We start from the raw sequence: 21,583 nt of genomic DNA on the forward strand, positions 1-21,583 counted from the left end.
CGCGGCGGTTGTTTACATAAGGACAAAGGATTCGATCACGGGATGACGAAGATGACGAAGGGCCCCACGTTTGAAGGGTTTAATGATTTGGAGTGACACAAGGTTTAAAAAACGTATTTATGTTATAGTTATTTGATATATTTTATTTTATGTAGCCACTTGTATTTACAGTTCAGTAGTTGTTGGCTCGTTGAACTCTTGTTTTGTTAAATAAAGAGCCGTTTACCAAACCCACGTCTTTCCTGGTACTTTGTTAACGCTACAATATAGCATTGTTGAAATAAAGGAGAGGAATTTGATCGATGGATTTAATGATTTGGAGTGACACAGATGGTTTGATGATATTGTTGTTATATAAACCCACATCTTTCCTGGTACTTTGTTAACGCTCCAATATAGTTATATACTAGATCTGTGCGGCACGCGTGCGCAGCGTTGACATAAAGGAGGAGGAATTTGATCGATGGATTTAATGATTTGGAGTGACACAGATGGTTTGATAATATTGTTGTTATATAAACCCACGTCTTTCCTGGTACTTTAACGCTACAATATAGTTATATACTGGATCTCTGCAGCGCACGCGCGGCGTTGTTTACATAAAGAACGAGGAATTTGATTGATGGATTTAATGATTTGGACTGACACAGATGGTTTGATAATATTGTTGTAATATGATAGTTATTTGAAATATACTTTATATATCGTTATATGGGTCTGTGGAATAATTAGAAATGCAACATACAACGGGTCCGACGTCAGCATATGTGGCGCATACGCAACATTGTTTACATAAAGCACGATCAATGGATTTAAGGAATTGGAGTGACACAGATGGTATGATAAACGTGTTATTTATGTAATACTTATTGAATAACTCTGAATGTTACGTCAGGCCCGTTCTCAGCTCCTCGTTTGTGTATATGTCACGTTAGCATACCGTATCGTTTAGCCTGTTTTTGCTGGTTCATGTCTGTTCTTGGTGTTGGATTTTGACAAATAAATTTGCCCCAAAAGTGTGACTTATACTCCGGTGCGATTTATATGTTTTTTTCACTTTATTGTGCATTTTATAGCTGGTGCCACTTATACTCCGGCGCGACTCATAGTCAGAAAATTACGGTATATATGTATATGTATCTATCCATCTATCTATCTCTCTCTCTCTCTCTCTCTCTCTCTCTCTCTATCTATCTAATATCTGATCTCAACAGAAATATTTTAAGTGTAGAGCAGAGCAGCTTGTAGGATACATGTGTTCGGCATCAAACTACTCCTTGCTACCCTCAAAGCAAGCCCCTGTGGCAAAACTATAAACGTACAGTGTACAGTATAGGCGTTGCAGGAATGAATCTTGATGGCCACATTTGTGTTCGTGTGGTGTCAAACCAGAGGGAATACTTTGCCTCTGTGTTTATGGTTATTCAAAGTATGGCTATCTCTGGGGTAGTATAGTATCATAACTCAAAATAAACAGCAGACAAAACTCATTCACATCTGACTTTAAACAAACAGTATGTTATGGTTCGGAATAGAGCAGGGCGACCAAATGCAGCTTGGACCAGGGTTTATTGAGGAAAAAAGGAGTTGGAATTGAAGATGAGGGGGAACAGACAAAAAGGAACTGGCAAACTAACATAACTTAACTGACCAACCGACAGACTGGCTAACCAAAACAGACTTGACAAAGACAGGAACCAAAAAGACATCAGACGTGAAGACATCAATGATCCGACTGGGGAGTGAGGGGCAGACAGGACTTAAATACAAAACACGTAACAAGAGGCAGGTGTCTGTGGTTACATTGATTGAGGTAACACAGGAGGGAAGGGGCAACGCGAACAGAAACACAATACAACAACCGGGAACGAGTCATGACACAGTAGTGGCAATGCAGGATGTCACTCCTCTCATCAGCATACACCACATGTACAATTTGTAATAAGCACCTTCAGGAAATGGTTGTTCTCTGAATTGCTTTTATAAACAATGATAGCCTTCCATTGTATTGTATCCATCCATCCATCCATTTTCTGTCCCGCTTTGTCCCCACGGGGGGTCGTGGGCGTGCCGAAGGCTATCCCAGCCGTCATCGGGCAGTAGGTAGGGGACACCCTGAAGTGGTTGCCAGCCAGTCGCAGGGCACACAGAGACAAACAACCATCCACACTCGCACTCACACCTAGGGGCAATTTGGAGGGCTCAATCAGCCTACCAAGCATGTTTTTGGGATGTGGGAGGAAACCGGAGTGCCCGGAGAAAACCCACGCGGACACGGGGAGAACATGCAAACTCCCCACAGGGAGGGCCGGAGGTGGAATCGAACCCGCACCCTCCTAACTGTGAGTACGTGCTACCCAGTGTGCCACTGAGCCGCCCCCATTGTATTTCAGTGAAACATAATTCAGGTGTCCACGCAGTTTCTGAGATTACATTCGATGATGTGTGAAAAGATGGACGTGGCTACACTTAACAAGTGAACTCAAAGCAACGGACTTAACATTGACATTGGATGAAGTATACTGTATTTGCATAAAGCTGCAATGTGTACCATGTGGAGCCCTTCCTTCAAATATGACCTTCTCTTCACTTTTTTTATGTTTTCGTTTGTCACTGTTACCCAAACAATGAACACTGGAAGCAGTGTTAAGAGCTTATTCACAAACTGCAGAGGCAGTATCGGGAGAAAATTGACCTTCACTATCTTCCTAAAGATAATGGGGCAAGGCTATACGGTAATTGTGGATTGCAACGTTCAAGTTGAGAGACAACCAATCAGCTGCTTAACGAATGCGCCCAAATATTATATACTGTTCTGCCAACTTCCCAATTTAGCTAAAACATTGAGGTATTAGCATCATAGTGGAACCTGTGTTTCAGATAATTACGTCTACATATTAAAGATTCAAGATTCAAGAAGTTTATTGGCCATATTTGGGCATGCCAAACAAGGAATTTGACCCCGGTAGAGCTCAGCCTCTGTTCAACATTTGGGTGACTAACAACATTCAGGACATGTGCGTAAATTGACCATTACCGTAATTTTCGTACTATAAGTCTCTCCGGAGTATAAGTCGCACCAGTCATAAAATGCACAATAAAGTCAAAGTCCGCTTTATTGTCAATTTATTCACATGCCAGGCACACAAAGAGATCGAAATTACGTTTCCCACCGTCCCACGGTGACTAGACACAGTACACAACACTCACATCAAATAGCACAAAGAGTAAAAACGAAAAGACAAGAGCAACGAATAAGTAATAAGCAAATAACCCAAATAAATAAACAATAAATAAATAAATAGACAAATAAGAGCAGCAAAATGGAGCAAGCGCGCTAATAGCAGACAGCCAGATCATAGCGCAAAAGAACAGGACGTCATGTAGCAGAGGGTGGAGGGGGGAGGGAATTCAGGATCCGGACAGCTTGGAGCACGAAGCTGTCCCTGAGTCTGGTGGTGCGGGAGCGCAGGCATCTGTATCTCTTCCTAGAGGGCAGAAGTACAAACAAAGAGTGAGCGGGGTGAGTCTCATCACACACAATCGCAGCCGCTTTGCAGTGGTCACTATGCGCTGCAGGGCCTTCATGTTGTACTCAGAGCAGCCACCACCCCACACAGCGATGCAACTGGAGAGGACGCTCTCAATGGTGCCACGGTAGAATGTGGTCATGACGGCGGGAGGAGCACTTGCTCGCCTGAGTTTCCGCAGAAAGTACAGGCGGCGTTGAGCCTTCTTCGCCAGCGACGCAGTGTTGGTGGTCCAGGAGAGGTCCTCACTGATGTGCACCCCCAGGAATCTGGTGCTGCTCACTCTCTCCACCACAGCTCCGTCGACAGTCAGCGGCAGGTGGTGGGCGTGACCCTTCCGGAAGTCAATGATAATCTCCTTGGTCTTGTTGACGTTCAGCAGAAGGTTGTTGTCCCTGCACCAAGCGGCCAAAAGGTCGACCTCCGATCTGTAGTGAGTCTCGTCGCCACCGGTGATCAGACCCACCACAGTCTGCATATTTCAGCACGCGGTTGCTGCTGTAGGTCGCAGTGCAGTCATGCGTCAGCAGGGTGAAGAGCAGCGGACTGAGCACGCAGCCTTGAGGGGCCCCCGTGCTCAGCGTGATGCTGCCGGAGACACTGTCGCCTACACGCACTACTTGAGGCCTCTGACAGAGGAAGTCCAGTAGCCAGTTGCAAAGGGAGGTACTGAGGCCCAGCTTGTCAAGTTTGCAAATGAGACGCTGTGGAACAATGGTGTTGAATGCAGAACTGAAGTCCACAAAGAGCAATCCCACATACGAGTCCCTGTTCTCCAGGTGGGTGAGGGCAGAGTGGAGGGCAGAGCAGATGGCATCCTCAGAGGACCGATTGGGTCGGAAGGGAAACTGGAAGGGGTCCACGGTGGGGGGAAGAACAGATCTGACGTGCGCCAAGACAAGCCTCTCAAAGCACTTCATGACGATGGGGGTCAGTGCCACAGGGCGGTAGTCATTGAAGCAGGAGGAAGCAGGATTTTTCGGCACAGGTATGATGGTGGCAGCCTTGAAGCAAGACGGGACGACCGCCTGCCGCAGGGAAATGTTAAAGATGTCCGTTACGACATCCATCAGCTCCTCAGCGCAGTCCTTCAGCGCCCGTCCCGGGATGTTGTCCGGGCCCGCCGCCTTACGGGTGTTGATAGCAGCAAGCGTCCTCCTCACGCTAACGGCAGAGAGGCACAGAGGCTGCTCGTCCGAATGGAGAGGGGTCTTCAGCGGGCAAGTGCCGTTCTGTGCGTCGAAGCGAGCAAAGAAGCGGTTCAGTTCGTTGAGCGGAGGGACGTCGCCCTCACATCTCTGCGGCTTGTAGTCCGTGATGGTCTGAATGCCTCGCCACAGGCCCCGAGCATCCCCGCTGTCCTAGAAGTGGGCATTAATCTTGGAAGAGAGGCGTTCTCTTTCTTTGATGCCCCAGGACAGATTTGCCCTAGCTGATCTCACGCCCGCTTCATCCCCAGCCCTGTAGGCTTTGTCCCTGGCCCTCAGCAGACCGAGGACAGCCCCTGTCAGCCATGGCTTCCAGTTAGCCCGAGTGACGACGTACTTCATGAGGGTCACATCATCAATGCACTTAGCAATGTAAGAGGTCACAGAGTCAGCATACTCCTCAATGTCCGTCCGATTGTTGCAAGTGGCTGCCTGCTTAAACATTTCCCAGTCTGTAGTGCCAAAGTAGTCCCGAAGAGCATCAGAGGCCCCCTCAGGCCACACCCTAACACGTTTGCGAACCGGCCTGGAAGTTCTCACTCTCTGTCTGTACGCGGGGGTAAGCAGAACGGTGACGTGGTCAGAACGTCCGATGTTGGGGAAGGGGGTGGCCTTGAAAGCTCCTTTATGTGCAGTTTAGACCAAGTCCAGGAAGCTGCCACCACGCGTTGGAAAAGTAACATGCTGGTGAAGCTTTGGAAAGACAGACTTCAGGTCAGCATGATTAAAATCACCAGCGAAGATGATGAGACCGTCAGGGTGCGCCGTCTGCTGATCACTGACAGCCCGATACAGTTCATAATCCTGTCACTTCCAACGTTGGAAGGCGGGATGTAGACCACGACAAGCAGAATCGCAGTAAACTCCCTTGGTAGGTAAAAAGGACGGCACTTAACGATCACAAACTCCGCCAGTGGCGAGCAGTGACTGCATACCACTACAGAGTCCCGGCACCATTCGTCGCGGATGTAGACACATATACCTCCTCCACGCGATTTCCCTCCTTGTTCAATTGCCCGGTCCGCTCGATAGCACGCTAGCCGCTCCAGTTGCACAGCAGAGTCCGGAATGTTGACATTCAGCCAAGTTTCAGTGAACACGAGCACGCAGCAGTTGTTCACTGCCCGGTTCGTGGATCTCAGCAGACGAATGTAATCCATCTTGTTGTCCAGCGACCGGACATTCGCCAGAAGAATGGAAGGCACGGCCAGGCGAGTTGGGTTCGCCGCTAGCCTGGCCCAGACGCTTCCGCGCTTTCCCATCTTCTGCCTCCTCGCACACCGCTTCCGACGCTGCTTGTCCGGGGAAGGAGTAGCAGACGAGTCCGGCGATGATTCAGGCCGTAGTAGTCCCAGTGACTTTAATGTCCCCGTATCAAAGTCCGAAACGCCGCAAAACTCGCTTTCGCCAATGTCGAGCAGAACCTGCCTGCTGTACTTGTAGCGCAACGTGGTACGATCAGACAAACACATAAAACTGTCAGACAAACACTTATTAAATGAACAAAACACCGATCGGTTGGGACGGAGAGAGGCCGCTGCGTGTGCACGGGCCGCCATCTTGATTAATAGATGTGTGTGTGAAAAAAAAAGAAATGAAAAAAAAACATATATAAGTCGCACCGGAGTATAAGTCGCACTTTTGGGGCAAATTTATTTTTCAAAATCCAACACCAAAAACAGACATGAACCAGCAACAACAGGCTAAACGATACAGTATGCTAACGTGACATATACACAAACGAGGAGCTGAGAACAGGCCTGACGTAACATTTGGAGTTATTCAAGTAAGAATTACATAAATAACACGTTTATCAAACCATCTGTGTCACTCCAATTCATTAAATCCATCGATCGTGCTTTATGTAAACAATTTTTTTTAACTGTTTTTCCACAAGTGTTGGCTTTAGCAAGAGTCATTATCACGACTGGAAGCATGAGGCGATTTCTTAACCCTCCTGAAGTTGCGCAGTTTGTCCAACTCCTCCAGGATGATACATCCATGCGTGCTGTTGCAAGAAGATTTGATGTGTTTTCCAGTACAATCTCCAGAGCATGGAGGGGATTCCAGGAGACAGGCAGTTACTCTAGGAGAGCTGCCCAGGGCGGTAGACGGTCCTCATCCCATCAGCAGGACCAATATCCGCTGCTTTGTGCAAGGAGGAACAGGTTGAGCATTGCCCGAGCACTACAGAATGACCTTCAGCAGGCTACTGGTGTGAATGTTATTGCCCAAACAGTCAGAAACAGACTTCACGAGGGTGGCCTCAGTGCACAATGTCCTGTAGTGAGCCCTATGCTCACTACTCAGCACCGTGGAGCTCGATTGGCATTTGCCATAGAATGCCAGAATTGGCAAGTCCGCCACTGGCGCCCTTTGTTTTTCACAGATGAGAGCAGGTTTACCCTGAGCACCTGTGATAGACGTGAAAGGGTCTGGAGAAGCCAAGGAGAGCGCTATGCTGCCTGCAACATCATTCATAATGACTGGTTCGGTGGTGGGTCAGTGATGGTCTGGGGAGGCATTTCCATGGAGGGACGAACAGACTTCTACAGGCTAGAGAACGGCAGTCTGACTACCATTAGGTATCGGGATGAAATCCTTGCACCCATGGTCAGACTCTACACTGGTGCAGTAGGTCCTGGGTTCCTCCTGATCTACAACATTCCCGGCCTCATGTGGCAAGAGTATGCAGACAGTATCTGGAGGATGAAGGAATTGACACAATTGAATGGCCCTCACGATCACCTGATCTAAACCTGATAGAACACCTTTGGGACATAATGTTTCGGTCCATCAGACGCCGCCAGGTTGCTCTTTAGACTTTGCAGGAGCTCACTGATGCCCTTAGACAGATCTGGGAGGACATCCCACAAGACACCATCCGTCATCTCATTAGGAGCATGCCGCGACGTTGTCAAGCATGCTTACAAGCATGTGGGGGCTACATAAGATATTGAAAAGAGTTTTGAATTGCAGAAATTGAATTTAGGCAAAATGGACGAGCCTGCCACATCATTTTCTCACTTTGATTTTTGGGGTGTCTATATACTGAGCCCTCTGTAGGCTGAAAACTTTTATTTCCATCAAAAGATGTGGCATCCTTATGTTCCTGAGACATTAAACTGTCCATATCAGTATAGATATCCAACTTTTTTTTTTCACCATTGAAATCTGATGTGTTTTTATAGTGTTCCTTTAATTTTTTTGAGCAGTCTAGTTTTTCAAACCTTCTGTGTCACTCCAAATCATTAAATCCTTCAAACTCTTCGTCCTCCGTGTCACTTACAATCAAAGCCGCTAATGATGTCGGTAGTAAGTAGGGCCCTTCGTCATCTTCGTCATCCCGTGATCGAATCCTTTGTCCTTTATGTAAACAACCGCCGCACGGCACGGGTGACGTCACTTGCAATTCAAATGACAGTAATCCCTTGCTACATCACAATTCGTTTTTCGTGATTTCACTACATCGCAGATTTTTGAATTGTGAAAAAAATCACATATAAGTCGCTCCTGAGTATAAGTCACCCCCCCACCCAAACTATGACAAAAACCGCGACTTATAGTCAGAAAATTACGGTATTCTCAAACATCCCCTGATCTTAAACTCCCAGGAGTGCAAGGAAAAACTCAAAACTCCTACTCGCAGAAATGAGAAGAGACCACAGATGGGAGGATCCCTCTTCCAGGAAGACCAGGCTGCAATGGATGCACAGAGGACACATCAAGAAGACATTTTATGCCCATAATTTAAAACAGTTGCCAAGTGCCTTAATAACATGTCTATGGCATTAGTTTTCCAAAATACCTTTCAATTGCATTTTCTACACCTTTTAAATTGAGTTTATTGTGTTATCCTTGTCATTCTTGTTGCTACATATTTGTCACAATTAACGATCTAAACCTGCTATTTTGCATGTTGTCTGGGATGAGTTGAGTCATCATAAGTCTGCTTATCTATTAGGTCTCACTTAGCTATATTTCTTTTAAGAAAAATGAACGACCTAGTAAAAGCGACAGAGATTTATTTCAGATACTTTTCACAGTAAAGTCCTCAAAATGCCTCTCTTCTCATTCCCAAACTCCGCGACCACTCAACCTCCTCACTTACTGAAGTTGATATTCTGATGACAGTTTAGGGTCAGATGAAAATTGCAGGGTTCTTCATCTTCATTTCACCGGTGTGGATTGGAAGCTGACTTTCCTGAATGATTTGACTTATATTTAAATGTTGGCTTCGTACTCAGTTTGCATTGCTTCCACAGAGGTGGTTTTTGGCCAGGCAGGCAAAACCAAACAAACATTCAGAGGTCAAGAGTGTTGTGCAAGACAATAAAGTGTTGTTTTTGTAACAGTAATGTGTACATGAGCCTATATGTAGCTGTGAATGTTATATTTGTACTTGGCAATATGTTATTATAAGTATGCTTTCTTGTCCCGCCCAATATAAACTGTATGTATCCCTTGCTGTGGAAAGTGCCAAATCATCAAGTTACAGACTAGTGTGGCTCTCCTTTGACCACCACATGACATTTACCGGATCAGGCCTGTCTTCCTAAAACTAGCTTTGCACATATTTGCGGTTGCATTTTGTTCTTTTAAAAAGAGAACATACTCTGAACACATTAACTTGTTCTAAACCATATCCCATTGCCTCTGGAACTATTACATGGTTTTGAGTCTACAGCTTCTGCGTATTTGAGGAAAATGATTATGATAGGGTCATGATGAAGTAGCCCATCATTTAATCCTATGCAGTTATTTCCTTCAGTGTTTGTTTTGGTGATGTTACACTTATCTTGCTAGCTATATAATTATTTTGTTCCTGCTCAAACCGCCTGTTGTTTTTATAAAACTTGCAACTGATGGTCATTGTTTTATAACTGCAAAAGGATGATGTCATACCTCATTTTGGTTCCCCAAGAAACGTGCACTCGCTGTCTCCCCCTCCCCACATCCAGTCAGTCTTGTGGTCTACTGGATAATTAGTCGCCCATGAGAGTAGAGCGTTCAAAGGTCAAATTCTGGTTCCTTTTGTCGCAGTAAATCTCTCTCACTGTGATCATCTGTATTTTTCTGTTTCAGGATGGAGTGATGATGGAATGGATGTGAATATGGGCCAGTGGGCAGGCATGCGTGCCCCTCTGCTTGGCCTCATCTCGCTGCTGCTGTTGTTTCTCTTCAAACCACCAACCTGCTGCGGCCAGAACATCCAAGGGGCCCCTCCAAATACACCTAATTTTGGTTTCACTCATCCTGTTTACCATGCCACAGTCCATGAAAATTCAGCTGCTCGCACCTATGCCAACAGTAAAATTAAAATGGGCATCCACCTGGCACAGCGCTCCTGGGAGATTCGCTACAGAATCACATCAGGAGATGATGAGGGTTTTTTCAAAGCTGAGGAGTATGTGCTGGGTGACTTCTGCTTCTTGCGCATAAGAACCAAAGGTGGCAATGCTGCCATCTTAAACAGAGAAATTCAGGACAACTATGTTTTGACGGTCAAAGCCTCCATTAAGGGAGAGGCATTACTGGAGACTTGGGCTAAAGTCAGCATCCAAGTCTTGGATATGAATGATCTTCGTCCATTGTTTTCCCCCACCACTTACTCTGTGACCATAGCAGAAAGCACACCACTCAGGACTAGCATAGCACAAGTTACGGCTACCGATGCTGACATCGGCTCCAATGGGGAGTTTTACTATTTTTTCAAAGAAAAACGAGAGCTTTTTGCAGTGCATCCAACAAGTGGTGTTGTGTCCCTCAGTGGAAAGCTCAATGTTGAGGAACAAAGCCGGTATGACTTGGAAATACTGGCAGTGGACCGTGGCATGAAGCTTTATGGAAATAACGGAGTCAGTAGCACGGCCAAACTCTTTGTCCATGTTGAGCGTGTAAATGAGCATGCACCCCTTATCAAAGTGATCTCCCACAACCCCTCTTGGCTTGATAAAAACTCAGTGTATGCCATAGTCACTGTTGAAGACCCAGATGAAGGTTTAAATGGTGATGTAGACTCTTTAGTCATAGTTGGAGGAGACCTATCTGATCAGTTTTACATTGAAAGAGCTGATGAAGGCGAGTTTGTCATAAAGGCCTCCGAGACGGTTAACTGGGAGACTTACCCACATGGCTGCAACCTCACACTACAAGCTAAAGACCGAGGCAACCCACCAAAATTCTCTGCTGTCAAAGTTGTCCATGTTCTCGTTAACAACCAACCAACAGTGGATATCAAGTTTGAGCATGAGTTTTATGATGTTAATTTGAGTGAAATAGCACCACCAGGTACTATTGTACAGGCTGTGAAAATAAAACCAGAGCCAGATGATGCAGAATATATCTTGATACCCTCTGCAGATTCCACATTTTTTCAAATAAATACTCTAACAGGAGTCATCTCCACCACTCGTTGGTTTACCCAGGTAGCTCAGAATGTATTTCACCTGGAGATTATGGAAATTGATAGTGAGCTCAAAGTTAAAGTCCAGATTTCTATTGAGGATGCCAACGACAATACGCCAACATTTACTCAGTCCTTTTACAAGGCTTTTGTCAACGAGAGTGTACCAGTTGGGACCACTGTATTAACTGTTTCTGCAATTGATGTGGATAAAGGAGAAAATGGATACATAACTTACAGTATTTCCAGTCTTGTGACACTGCCATTAAAAATTAATCAGTTCTCTGGTGTCATCAGCACCACAAAAGAGTTGGACTTTGAATCATCATCAGAGAGCTTCATGTTTGTAGTTAGAGCATCTGACTGGGGCTCACCTTATCGGCGAGAAAGTGAAGTAAATGTTACTATTCAGCTGGAGAATACCAATGATAACCAACCCTTGTTTGAGAAAGTAGCATGTCAGGGTGTGATCTCCAGAGACTTCCCAATGGATGAAGTCATCACAACAATGTCCGCTATTGATATTGATGAGTTGGATCTAGTAAAATATAAAATAATTTCAGGTAATGAATGGGGGTACTTTGACCTCAACCCTGATTCAGGAGTCCTTGCATTGAGACGGACCTTGGCTACAGCCAATCCAAAGAATGGTGTCTTCAGTCTCAAAATAACGGCCACAGATGGTGAGAATTTTTCTGAACCCATGTTTGTTAACATTTCACTTGTTCATGGGAAATCTTCTCCCAAAGGATTTAATTGCAAGGAAACAAGGGTAGCTCAAAAATTAGCAGAGAAATTACTCAAAAAGTCAAAAATAAGCAACAAGCCCAAAATAGAGGAAGATTTTATTGACCTTTTTTCTGTCAATCGGCAAATGCCCCAGTTTAAAAGCTCTTTCCCTGCTGATATTTCTGTGAGTGAAGATCTAAAGGTAGGCTCAAGTGTTTTCCAGATTAATGCTTACGATGGGGACACGGGTTTCAATGGCCGCCTTATTTACTCGATTTCAGATGGGAATACTGATAGCTGTTTTATAATTGAAATGGAAACAGGTCTTATTCGCGTCTTTCTTCCCGTGGACAGAGAAAAAAGAGATCGTTATCTCCTCAACATAACTATCTATGACCTTGGCCTGCCGCAGAAAGCTGCCTGGCGGTTGCTTACTGTCTACATCACGGATGCTAATGATAATGCACCTCGGTTTTTACAAGAAGGTTATAGAATTGTCATACCTGAAAACACAGCCATAGGGACAGATGTCATTCAAGTGGAGGCCATTGACAAAGATAATGGACCTAATGGGGAAGTCTTCTACTCTTTTTTGACCAGCACAACCCACTTTGGTATCAACTCCACGAATGGCATAGTATATGTTGCTGGGCAACTTGACAGGGAGTTTGGCTCTACTTTATTTTTGAAAATTGAGGCTCGAGACAAAGCAGATAAAGGGAGCCAGAGGTTTTCTGTAACTTCATTAAAAGTCATACTGGAAGATGTAAATGACTGTCCCCCACTCTTTATCCCAACTGTGTACAAAGCCAGGGTTCTAGAGGATCTTCCAATTGGAACACTTGTGGCCTGGATAGAAACCCAAGACTTAGATCTCGGTTTGGGTGGCCAAGTCCGCTACTCTTTAGCCAATGACTACAACGGATGGTTTGAGATAGACAAAGTAAGCGGAGCTATTCGTCTGACCAAGGAGCTGGACTATGAGACACAGCAGATCTACAACCTCACTGTTCGGGCCAAAGACAAGGGAAAACCAGTTTCTCTTCTCTCTGTCACCTTTGTGGAGGTAGAGGTCTTGGATTTTAATGAAAACCTCTATACGCCATACTTTTCCCAGTTTGCCTTGTCAGGATTAATTAAAGAAAATGCACGCATTGGATCTACCCTTCTGCAAGTCACTGCTAATGACGAGGATGATGGCAGAGATGGAGAAATACAATACTCGATTCGAGATGGGAGTGGACTCGGACGGTTTGCCATTGATGAAGAAACAGGTAGGATTTCTTTGGAAATTATACATTATAGCCATGCTATTTATAGGATGGCCTTCATTTGTTTTAACCTCATTTGTCTGAGAAGAAATCAAGCTCTAATTTTGTGCTCTGTGCAAATCTTGCACAACGCATGGCCTTAATCTCTGCAGAGGCCAACGAGACCAAGTTCTGGTATTTTTATTTTGCTTTATGTATCACTGTGGATTTGAACATAGCCGAGTTGCAAGAAGACCTCCGTGGGCGTGTGATATAAAGTTGGCAATGGAGATCACAGCTCTGTGAAGAAGACACTTGAAGACTACCTTAAAAGACAATTGTTTATGTCTGTTTTCGAATCCCGCATACCCCCCCCACCCACTTTCCCTTGTTCCTGCAATTTGCTAGGGGTTATAAAAAACTATAACAATGGCATTAATAATAATGCATTCATTATGCAATGAACTGATTTCTACAATGATTCATAAGGTTTGATGTCCTCTGGCGTCATCCTTATGAATGAAATATGATCTATCCTCTGTATAAACATCCCAAGTGGAAAAGTTGTGACTAAATTCAATGAAAAATATAAAGTCATAATAAAAAGTCACAGCAAAACACTATTGGGGTGCTCAACTGTATTGGAGTGCACGCTTGTACACTAGAACGATTACTGTGACATACAGAGAAACAGTATTTAACTTGTGCTTGTCCTGAGGTGATGACCAAGAGCACAGTGAAGGGTAGGATTTATTGCTTTTGTTAACTGAGCTGTGGCAGGTCTCATAAATCAGCTCGAAGCTCTTAAAAAACCCTATAAATGCAATTAGAACTTTAAACAAAAATTATCCACGTCCACACACACAAGCACTCACATCAGCACATATACCGTAATTTTCTGACTATAAGTCGCGGTTTTTGTCATAGTTTGTGTGGGAGGGGGGCGACTTATACTCAGGAGCGACTTATATGTATTTCTTTTCACAAATTTTCAAAATTCAAAAATCTGCGATGTAGTGAAACCGTGATAAACGAACTGCGATGTAGCAAGGGATTACTGTCATTTGAACTGCAAGTGACGTCACCCGTGCCACGCGGCGGTTGTTTACATAAAGGGCAAAGGATTCGATCACGGGATGACGAAGATGACGAAGGGCCCCCTGTACTACCGGCATCATTAGCGGCTTTGTTTGTAAGTGACACGGAGGACGAATAGTTTGAAGGATTTAATGATTTGGAGTGACACAGAAGGTTTGAAAAACTATTATGGCTTTTACGCACCCCCGGTCCTTCTCGACGGGAGCTCTCTTTCACCTCCGTGGATGGAAGTCGGGGGCCGGTGCTTGGCCGGGTGGCTGTCCGGGGACGGTGGATGGGGCTCGGACATGGTTTTTACGCACGCCCAGTCCTATTTATGGAGCTCTCTTCCACCTCTGTGGCTGGAAGTTCAGTAGTTGTTGGCTCGTTGAACTCTTTTGTTAAATAAAGAGCTGTTTACCAAACCCACGTCTTTCCTGGTACTTTGTTCACGCTACAATATAGTTATATACTAGATCTCTGCAGCGCACGCGCGGCGTGGTTGACATAAAGAACGAGGAATTTGATCGATGGATTTAGTGATTTGGAGTGACACAGATGGTTTGATAATATTGTTTTAATATGATAGGTATTTGAAATATACTTTATATATCGTTATATGGGTCTGGAATAATTAGAAATGCAACTTATAACGAGTCTGACGTCAGCGGCGCGGCGCATATGCGGCGCATATGCGGCGCATACGCGGCATTGTTTACATAAAGCACGATCGATGGATTTAATGAATTGGAGTGATACAGATGGTTTGATAAACGTGTTATTTATGTAATACTTGAATAACTCTGAATGTTACGTCAGGCCCGTTCTCAGCTCCTCGTTTGTGTATATGTCACGTTAGCATACTGTATCGTTTACCCTGTTGTTGCTGGTTCATGTCTGTTTTTGGTGTTGGATTTTGACAAATAAATTTGCCCCAAAAGTGCGACTTATACTCCGGTGCGACTTATATGTGTTTTTTTCACTTTATTGTGCATTTTATGGCTGGTGCGATTTATACTCCGGAGCAACTTATCGTTCGAAAATTACAGTAATCGAGTCAGTTTTGTAAAACACAATAATTACGTATAAAACAGTTCCACAGTCCAAGATGGGCAAAATGAAATACGGATGTCACGAACGAGTTCAAGACGGTCCATTCTTGGTTGCATTCTTGGCCGTTTAATTCTGTCACGGACGAGAGAGGGCAACGATGTGCATCACGAACGTTATTATTTAGACAAAAAAAAGGGGAAACTGGAACTGCAGGTGGACGAGGTGGAAGCAAGCATCGTGCGTCGTCGAGGCAGATAAGGGCAAGGCGAGTGCATAATCAGGGAGAGGTCAGATCTGGGAGAGGAAGCAAAACAGGCGCAGGCAATCAGTGGTGATCACTGCTAGACGTGGCTGTGAGCAATGTGGGTCAGGTAGACTAACACCAAACTGTCTAAGGTGCTGATCATGCTGACGTGACAACGGAATGTTGGTAATAGAGACAAAGCCATTTTTAAAACTGGTACTGCTAATAATATTCTCCTACGTCAATAAAGCCCATTTTGAATTAACCCTGCAAATGGAAATGGTGATATGGCCAAAATCCTATACAGTATTTTCCAGACTACAAGTCGCTTCGGAGTACAAGTCGCACCAGCCATAAAATGCATAATAAAGAAAGAAAAGACATATAGAAGTCGCACTGGAGTATAAATCGGATTTTGGGGGGACATTTATTTGATACAATCCAACACCAAGAACAGACATGTCATTTTGAAAGGCAATTTGAAATAAGAATAGAAGAGAGTAAACAACAAGCTGAATAATTGTAAGGTATGCTAACGTTACATGACACAAACAACGAACTGAGAACGTGCCTGGTATATTAACATTCTAAGAGTTATTTAGTTAACTATAGCATAAATAACACGCTAACAAGTTTACCAAACCATCCTCGTCACTCCAAATCCCTCAATTCAATGAAGTCTTCATCCTCTGTGTCACTTTTAAACAACTCCGCTAACACCGGAGGTAGAAGATGTGGCGCTTCCTCCTGTACATCGCTTACATCAGACTCATCAACACATATGTCAACACAGACCTAGCGTGCCCTCTTGCAGTTTAGTGTGAAAATAACATGTAAAATTACATAGTAATGTGTTAATAATTTCAGACATAAGTCACTCTAGAGTATAAATCGCACCCCCAGCCAAACTACGAAAAAAACTGCGACATATAGTCCGGAAAATACGGTAGATGTTTTTGCCAAATTTCTCGATAATGATACAGCACTGATATTACTATGAGTTTGGTAAAAATAAACCTTTTTTTTTTTTTTTAAGAAAAAGCAAAATATCAATCTTGAAGGATGTGGAAAGTTTTTTTTGAACAAAGTAATCAATAAATACAAATTAATTGAACTAACATTACACTGCAATGTTTCCAGTGAATTGGGACTCTGCAAAGGCTGCCCTTTGCCTCAGATTCTGTTCATAAACTTTATGGACAAAATTTCCAGGCTCAGCTGAGGTGTTGAAGAGGCCCTGTTTGGTGTCAATAGCAATGCATCCCTGCTATTTGCAGGTGATAAGGCACTGTTGCCTTCCTCAAGCGACAATCTCCAGCCCTCTCTGAAGTGTTTCACAGCAGAGTATCAAGTGGTTAGGATGAAAATCAGCACCTCCAAATCTGGGACCGAGGGTCTGAGTCGGAAAAGGGGTGTGTGCCCTCTGCAGGTTAGAAAAAAGATGCTGTACAAAGTAGATGAGCCTTGTTCACAAGTGATGGGAGAATGGGGCGGGAGATTGACAAATAGATCGATGGGCCAATCGGTGCACCCTCACCTATACGTGTGTGCGTGCTTGAACAGATTATTTGAGAGACAAGTGTCTCGAGTTACAAACGTGGTGTGTGTGTGTGCCCCACCCACTAAGTTAAGTTGAATGCTCCTCACATCAAGACTCTTAATCACTGTGTCACCTCTCTTGTTTTAGGAGAGGTGACACAGAGTTTCCACACTACCCACACAACAGAATCCATGGCCTCTATTTGTACTGTAATTAATTTGTAACTGGGAGGGAGGGCTGCATCTTTGTCTCCCAACAAAACCAGCTTTGTAGAGTGTCTTTAATCCAAAGCACAGAACACTGAAAAGGGGACGCACACTTGCACGCATACAAATTACTCTATCTGTAAATACCCGAGATCTGGGATGCTCTTGATGTGCTGATTGTATTTTTATTTACTGCATGTGTGTGTGTGTGTGTGTGTGTGTGTGTGTGTGTGTCATGGTTTTGGCGATCGATTTGACCCACATGCAGGAAAACCAACTCAGAGGTCCAGAATGAGTGCTGAGTGTTTATTGGAGGAGATGCGGTGGAGGTAGAGCGGGAGGATCTGAGCCAGGAGCAAGGAGCGGGAGCAGCAATGGCGGAGCATGTGGAGTTCAGCTAGGACGGGGTCGATCTTGGCGGTGATTTGTGGAGGGAATCTACGAGCGGAATACAAGACTTGGAATTCAACTGAAAGAATGAAAGAATTCAACGTGGCTGTGGCGGAGATCTTACTGCAGTCCGGAGGATCAGGAGAACGTGGCGTTAATGAGCGAGAACTAGGAGCAAGATCGAGGAGCTAGAGGCACAACCGTGGAGATGCTCACACGGGTAGGGAGACTCAGGTGACGAGTGGTTGACAGCACGCTCCTTAAGAGCCCTCCTTTAATGAGCTTGATGAGCCGCACCTGAGTCCTCCGCCACTCTGCTCACGGCTGCTCGCTGTGGACAAAAAAACACCACCCCGGACCCTGGCACCACCCCCCCTCAACGGCCGCCCCCCGGCGGCCCAGAAGAAAAAGACGGAAGAGATGACCAGCTCAGTGGCCTAGTAGTAGAGTGTCCGCCCTGAGACTGGAAGGTTGTGGGTTCAAACCCCGGCCGGGTCATACCAAAGACTATAAAAATGGAACCCATTGCCTCCCTGCTTGGCACTCAGCATTTAAGGGTTGGAATTGGGGGGTTAGATCACCAAAAATGATTCCCGAGCGCGGCGCCGCTGCTGCTCACTGCTCCCCTCTCCCCCAGGGGATGGATCAAAATCACATGGGGATGGGTTAAATGCAGAGGACAGAGCCCTTTGAGACTGCTTGTGATTTAGGGCTATATAAACTTGACTTGATTGATTGATTGATGACCAGTAGTCCGAGATGAGGGTAGGGTCGCAGATGTAGGAACGGGCACCCACGACCGGTCCTCGGGACCGTAGCCCTCCCAGTCGACGAGGTACTGCCACCCACGACCCCGCCGATGGGCGTCCACGATCCGTCGGACCGGGTAGACCGTGTCTCCACCAAGATCCTGGGCAGGAGGCGCGGGCTCGGCCGGAGGAAGGAGCGCGCTGGATTCAACTGGCCTGATCTGCAAGACGTGAAAGGTGGGATGGACTCGGGGGCTCAGAGGAAGACGGAGACAGACCGCTGAGGGGCTAATCACCGCCAGGATCTCATATGCCCTGATGAAGCGGGGGGCCAGTTTCCGTGACACGATTGAGGGGAACATCTCGAGAGGAAAGCCAGACCTTCTGACCTGGGGAATACAGTGGGGCAGGCTTGCGTCGCTGGTCGGCATACTTGCGGTTCTGCTCGATGGAGCGGTGAAGGGGCTTCACGGCGTTACACCAAACGTTCCTGCAGCACCGTATATGGTGACAAGCTGACGTGACCACGATCTCCTTCTCATTGGCCGGAAACAGCGGTGGCTGATAACCTAAAGAGACTTCAAATGGAAAGAGTCCTGTGGCAGCGGAGACCTGAGAATTGTGTGCACACTCCACCCATGGAAGATACTTGTTGCACTCAGCCGGGTTATCGGACGTTAGGCATCGGAGCGCGGCCTCGAGCTCCTGGTTCATGCGGTCGGTTTGCCCGTTGATTTGGGGATGGTAGCCCAACTTCAGGGAGACCTTCGCATCCAGGGCCGAGCAGAATTGTTTCCACACCTGGGATATGAACTGTGGACCTCGATCGGACAGGAAGTCCTGCGGAATGCCGTGGAGGCGGAATACGTGCTTGACGAGATGCTGAGCTGTCTGGAACGCAGAGGGGAGCTTTCTGAGCGGTACAAGATGACAAGACTAGGAGAAGCGGTCAACGATGATGAGGATGGTGGTCATTCCCTGTGATACGGGCAGGCCTGTCACAAAATCTAACGCAATATGGGACCAGGGACGCTTGGGTATGGCGAGAGGCTGTAGAAGTACAGCGGGGGACTTATTGCGAGCGCAGATGAGACAGGCGAGAATGTATTCCCTGACGTCCTTATGGATGGCCACCAGAAGCGTCTGGTGATCAGCGCAATGGTGCGACTAGTTCCAGGATGGGCTGTGAATTTAGCAGAGTGAAACCAGTGAATGAGGTGGGAGCGGACTGTGGAAGGGACATAGGGTCTTCCCGTGTAAGCCTGTGCCTGGATGGGGTTCCTGAAGCTGAGTCTGAGCCACGAGCCCCTCGACATCCCAGTAAAGGGAGCCTATGGTGCAACTGGGGGGAAGGATGGTAGCTGGTTCCTCCACTGACTCGCCGGGAGCGAATTGTCGGGACAAGGTGTCTGGTTTGGTGTTCTGGGAGCCTGGGCGATAAGAGATGGACAAATTAAAACGAGAGAAAAACAAGGACCAACAGGACTGTTGAGAATTAAGGCGTTTGGCGGACTGCAGATACGACAGATTCTGATGGTCAGTCCAAACTAATAAGGGTTGTTCGGTGCCCTCTAACCAATGGCGCCGCTCCTCAAGCACAAGCTTGATGGCCAGAAGCTCTCAGTCCCCTACGTCATAGTTCCTTTCTGCTGGATTTAAACGTTGGGAGAAGAATGCACAGGGGTGAATCTTTCCGTCAGTGTCAGAGCGTCGCGACAAGATAGCCCCTACTCCTTTGTTGGAAGAGTCAACCTCCAGGGTAAACTGCTTGCAGGGATCTGGATGGATGAGGATTGGTGCCTGTGAGAACTTCTCCTTTAGAGCGATGAACGCGGCGTTGGATTTTTGAGTCCAGGTGAAAGTTGTCCTGGTTGAGGTCAAGGCTGCTAGCCGAGCGGCTGTCTGACTGTAATTGCGGATGAATCTGGTTGCAGTTCTCTGGAATAGGCCAGTCCAGGACAGCCTTGATCTTGTCGGGGTCAGGGCGAACTTGACCTCTTTTGAGAATGAATCCCAAGAACGTGACGGACTGTTTGTGGAACTCGCACTTCTCAGCCTTGACAAATAGGCGATTCTCCAGGAGACGCTGCAGCACCAGGCGGACATGACGACGACGTTCGGAGAGGTTCCGTGACTAGATGAGGATATCATCAAGGTAAACGAAGACGAATATGTTGACAAAGTCCCGGAGTACGTCGTTGACTAGGGCTTGAAACACTGTGGGGGTGTTGCAAAGTCCAAAGGGCATGACGAGGTACTTGAAGTGGCCCAGCGAGGTCTTGAAAGCAGTCTTCCACTCATCACCCTGGCGTATCCTGACCAGGTGATATGCATTTCTAAGATCAAGCTTGGTGAAGACGGTGGACTCCTGGATGGGTTCGAATACTGATGAAATGAGGGAAAGAGGATACCTGTTCTTGACGGTAATGAAGTTGAGGCCACGGTAGTCGATGCAAAGTCTTATCCTTATTGCCCACAAAGAAGAACCTTGCCCCAAGGGGTGAGGAGGAAGAGCGAATGATGCCAGCGGCCAGTGATTCATTGATGTACGTCTCCATAGCTTGTCTCTCGGTGCGTGAGATATTGTAGAGTCTACTGGATGGTAGCGGGGCTCCGGGAAGAAGCTCTATGGTGCAATCATAGGGGAGATGTGGTGGCAAGGATGAAGCCTTGGTCTTGTTGAAAACCTGTCTTAGGTCATGGTATTCTCTGGGCACTTGTGAAAGATCGATCGGACCAGGTTCCTCGGGTTGTAATAGGGGCGAGCGAGATGGCACGGCAGACTGCAGGCAAGAGGACAAGCATGTCGTGGACCAGGACTCGATATGGCCCTCTGACCAGTTGATCTGGGGGTTGTGTCTCTGGAGTCATGGGAAACCGAGTACAAGAGCTTTTACTGGGAAGACATAAAAGGAAAGGACTTCACGATGGTTGCCAGAGATGATTAGCTCCACGGGTTTGGTGCGTTGGGTTATGCTAGAGAGCCCTCTCCCATCCAAGTCAGAGACAGCGAGAGGCTCGGCAGACGAATTCCTGGTCGATCAAGTTTCTTTCGCACCCCGAGTCGACCAGCGTGGATAGCTTGTAGCGATGGTTGTGGACTGTAATCATGGCGGGTTGTGAGAAGCGAGGAGACTTAACACATGTCGGCTGGCCCGGCGGTCCTCCCCTCAAGACCGTCGGACCCTCTCTTTTGGCCGA

The 21,583-nt window shown here is 46.3% G+C and overlaps 1 protein-coding gene across 1 annotated transcript in view; it reads left to right on the forward strand.

Annotated features, from left to right (window-relative positions):
* The window catches only part of fat3a (FAT atypical cadherin 3a), a 191,713-nt gene that overhangs the window by 63,042 nt on the left and 107,088 nt on the right, over positions 1-21,583 (forward strand). Inside the window, exons 2-3 of the mRNA XM_085916854.1 lie at positions 9,824-11,827; positions 12,683-13,147. Of these exons, the coding sequence (XP_085772980.1) occupies positions 9,841-11,827; positions 12,683-13,147 (2,452 nt within the window). The 5' untranslated portion in view covers positions 9,824-9,840. The remainder of the gene's footprint in view (positions 1-9,823; positions 11,828-12,682; positions 13,148-21,583) is intronic.

The sequence above is a fragment of the Syngnathus leptorhynchus genome, chromosome 7 (assembly GCF_054491065.1).
Source record: "Syngnathus leptorhynchus isolate UIUO chromosome 7, UIUO_Slep, whole genome shotgun sequence".
Classification (NCBI taxonomy): Eukaryota; Metazoa; Chordata; class Actinopteri; order Syngnathiformes; family Syngnathidae; genus Syngnathus; species Syngnathus leptorhynchus.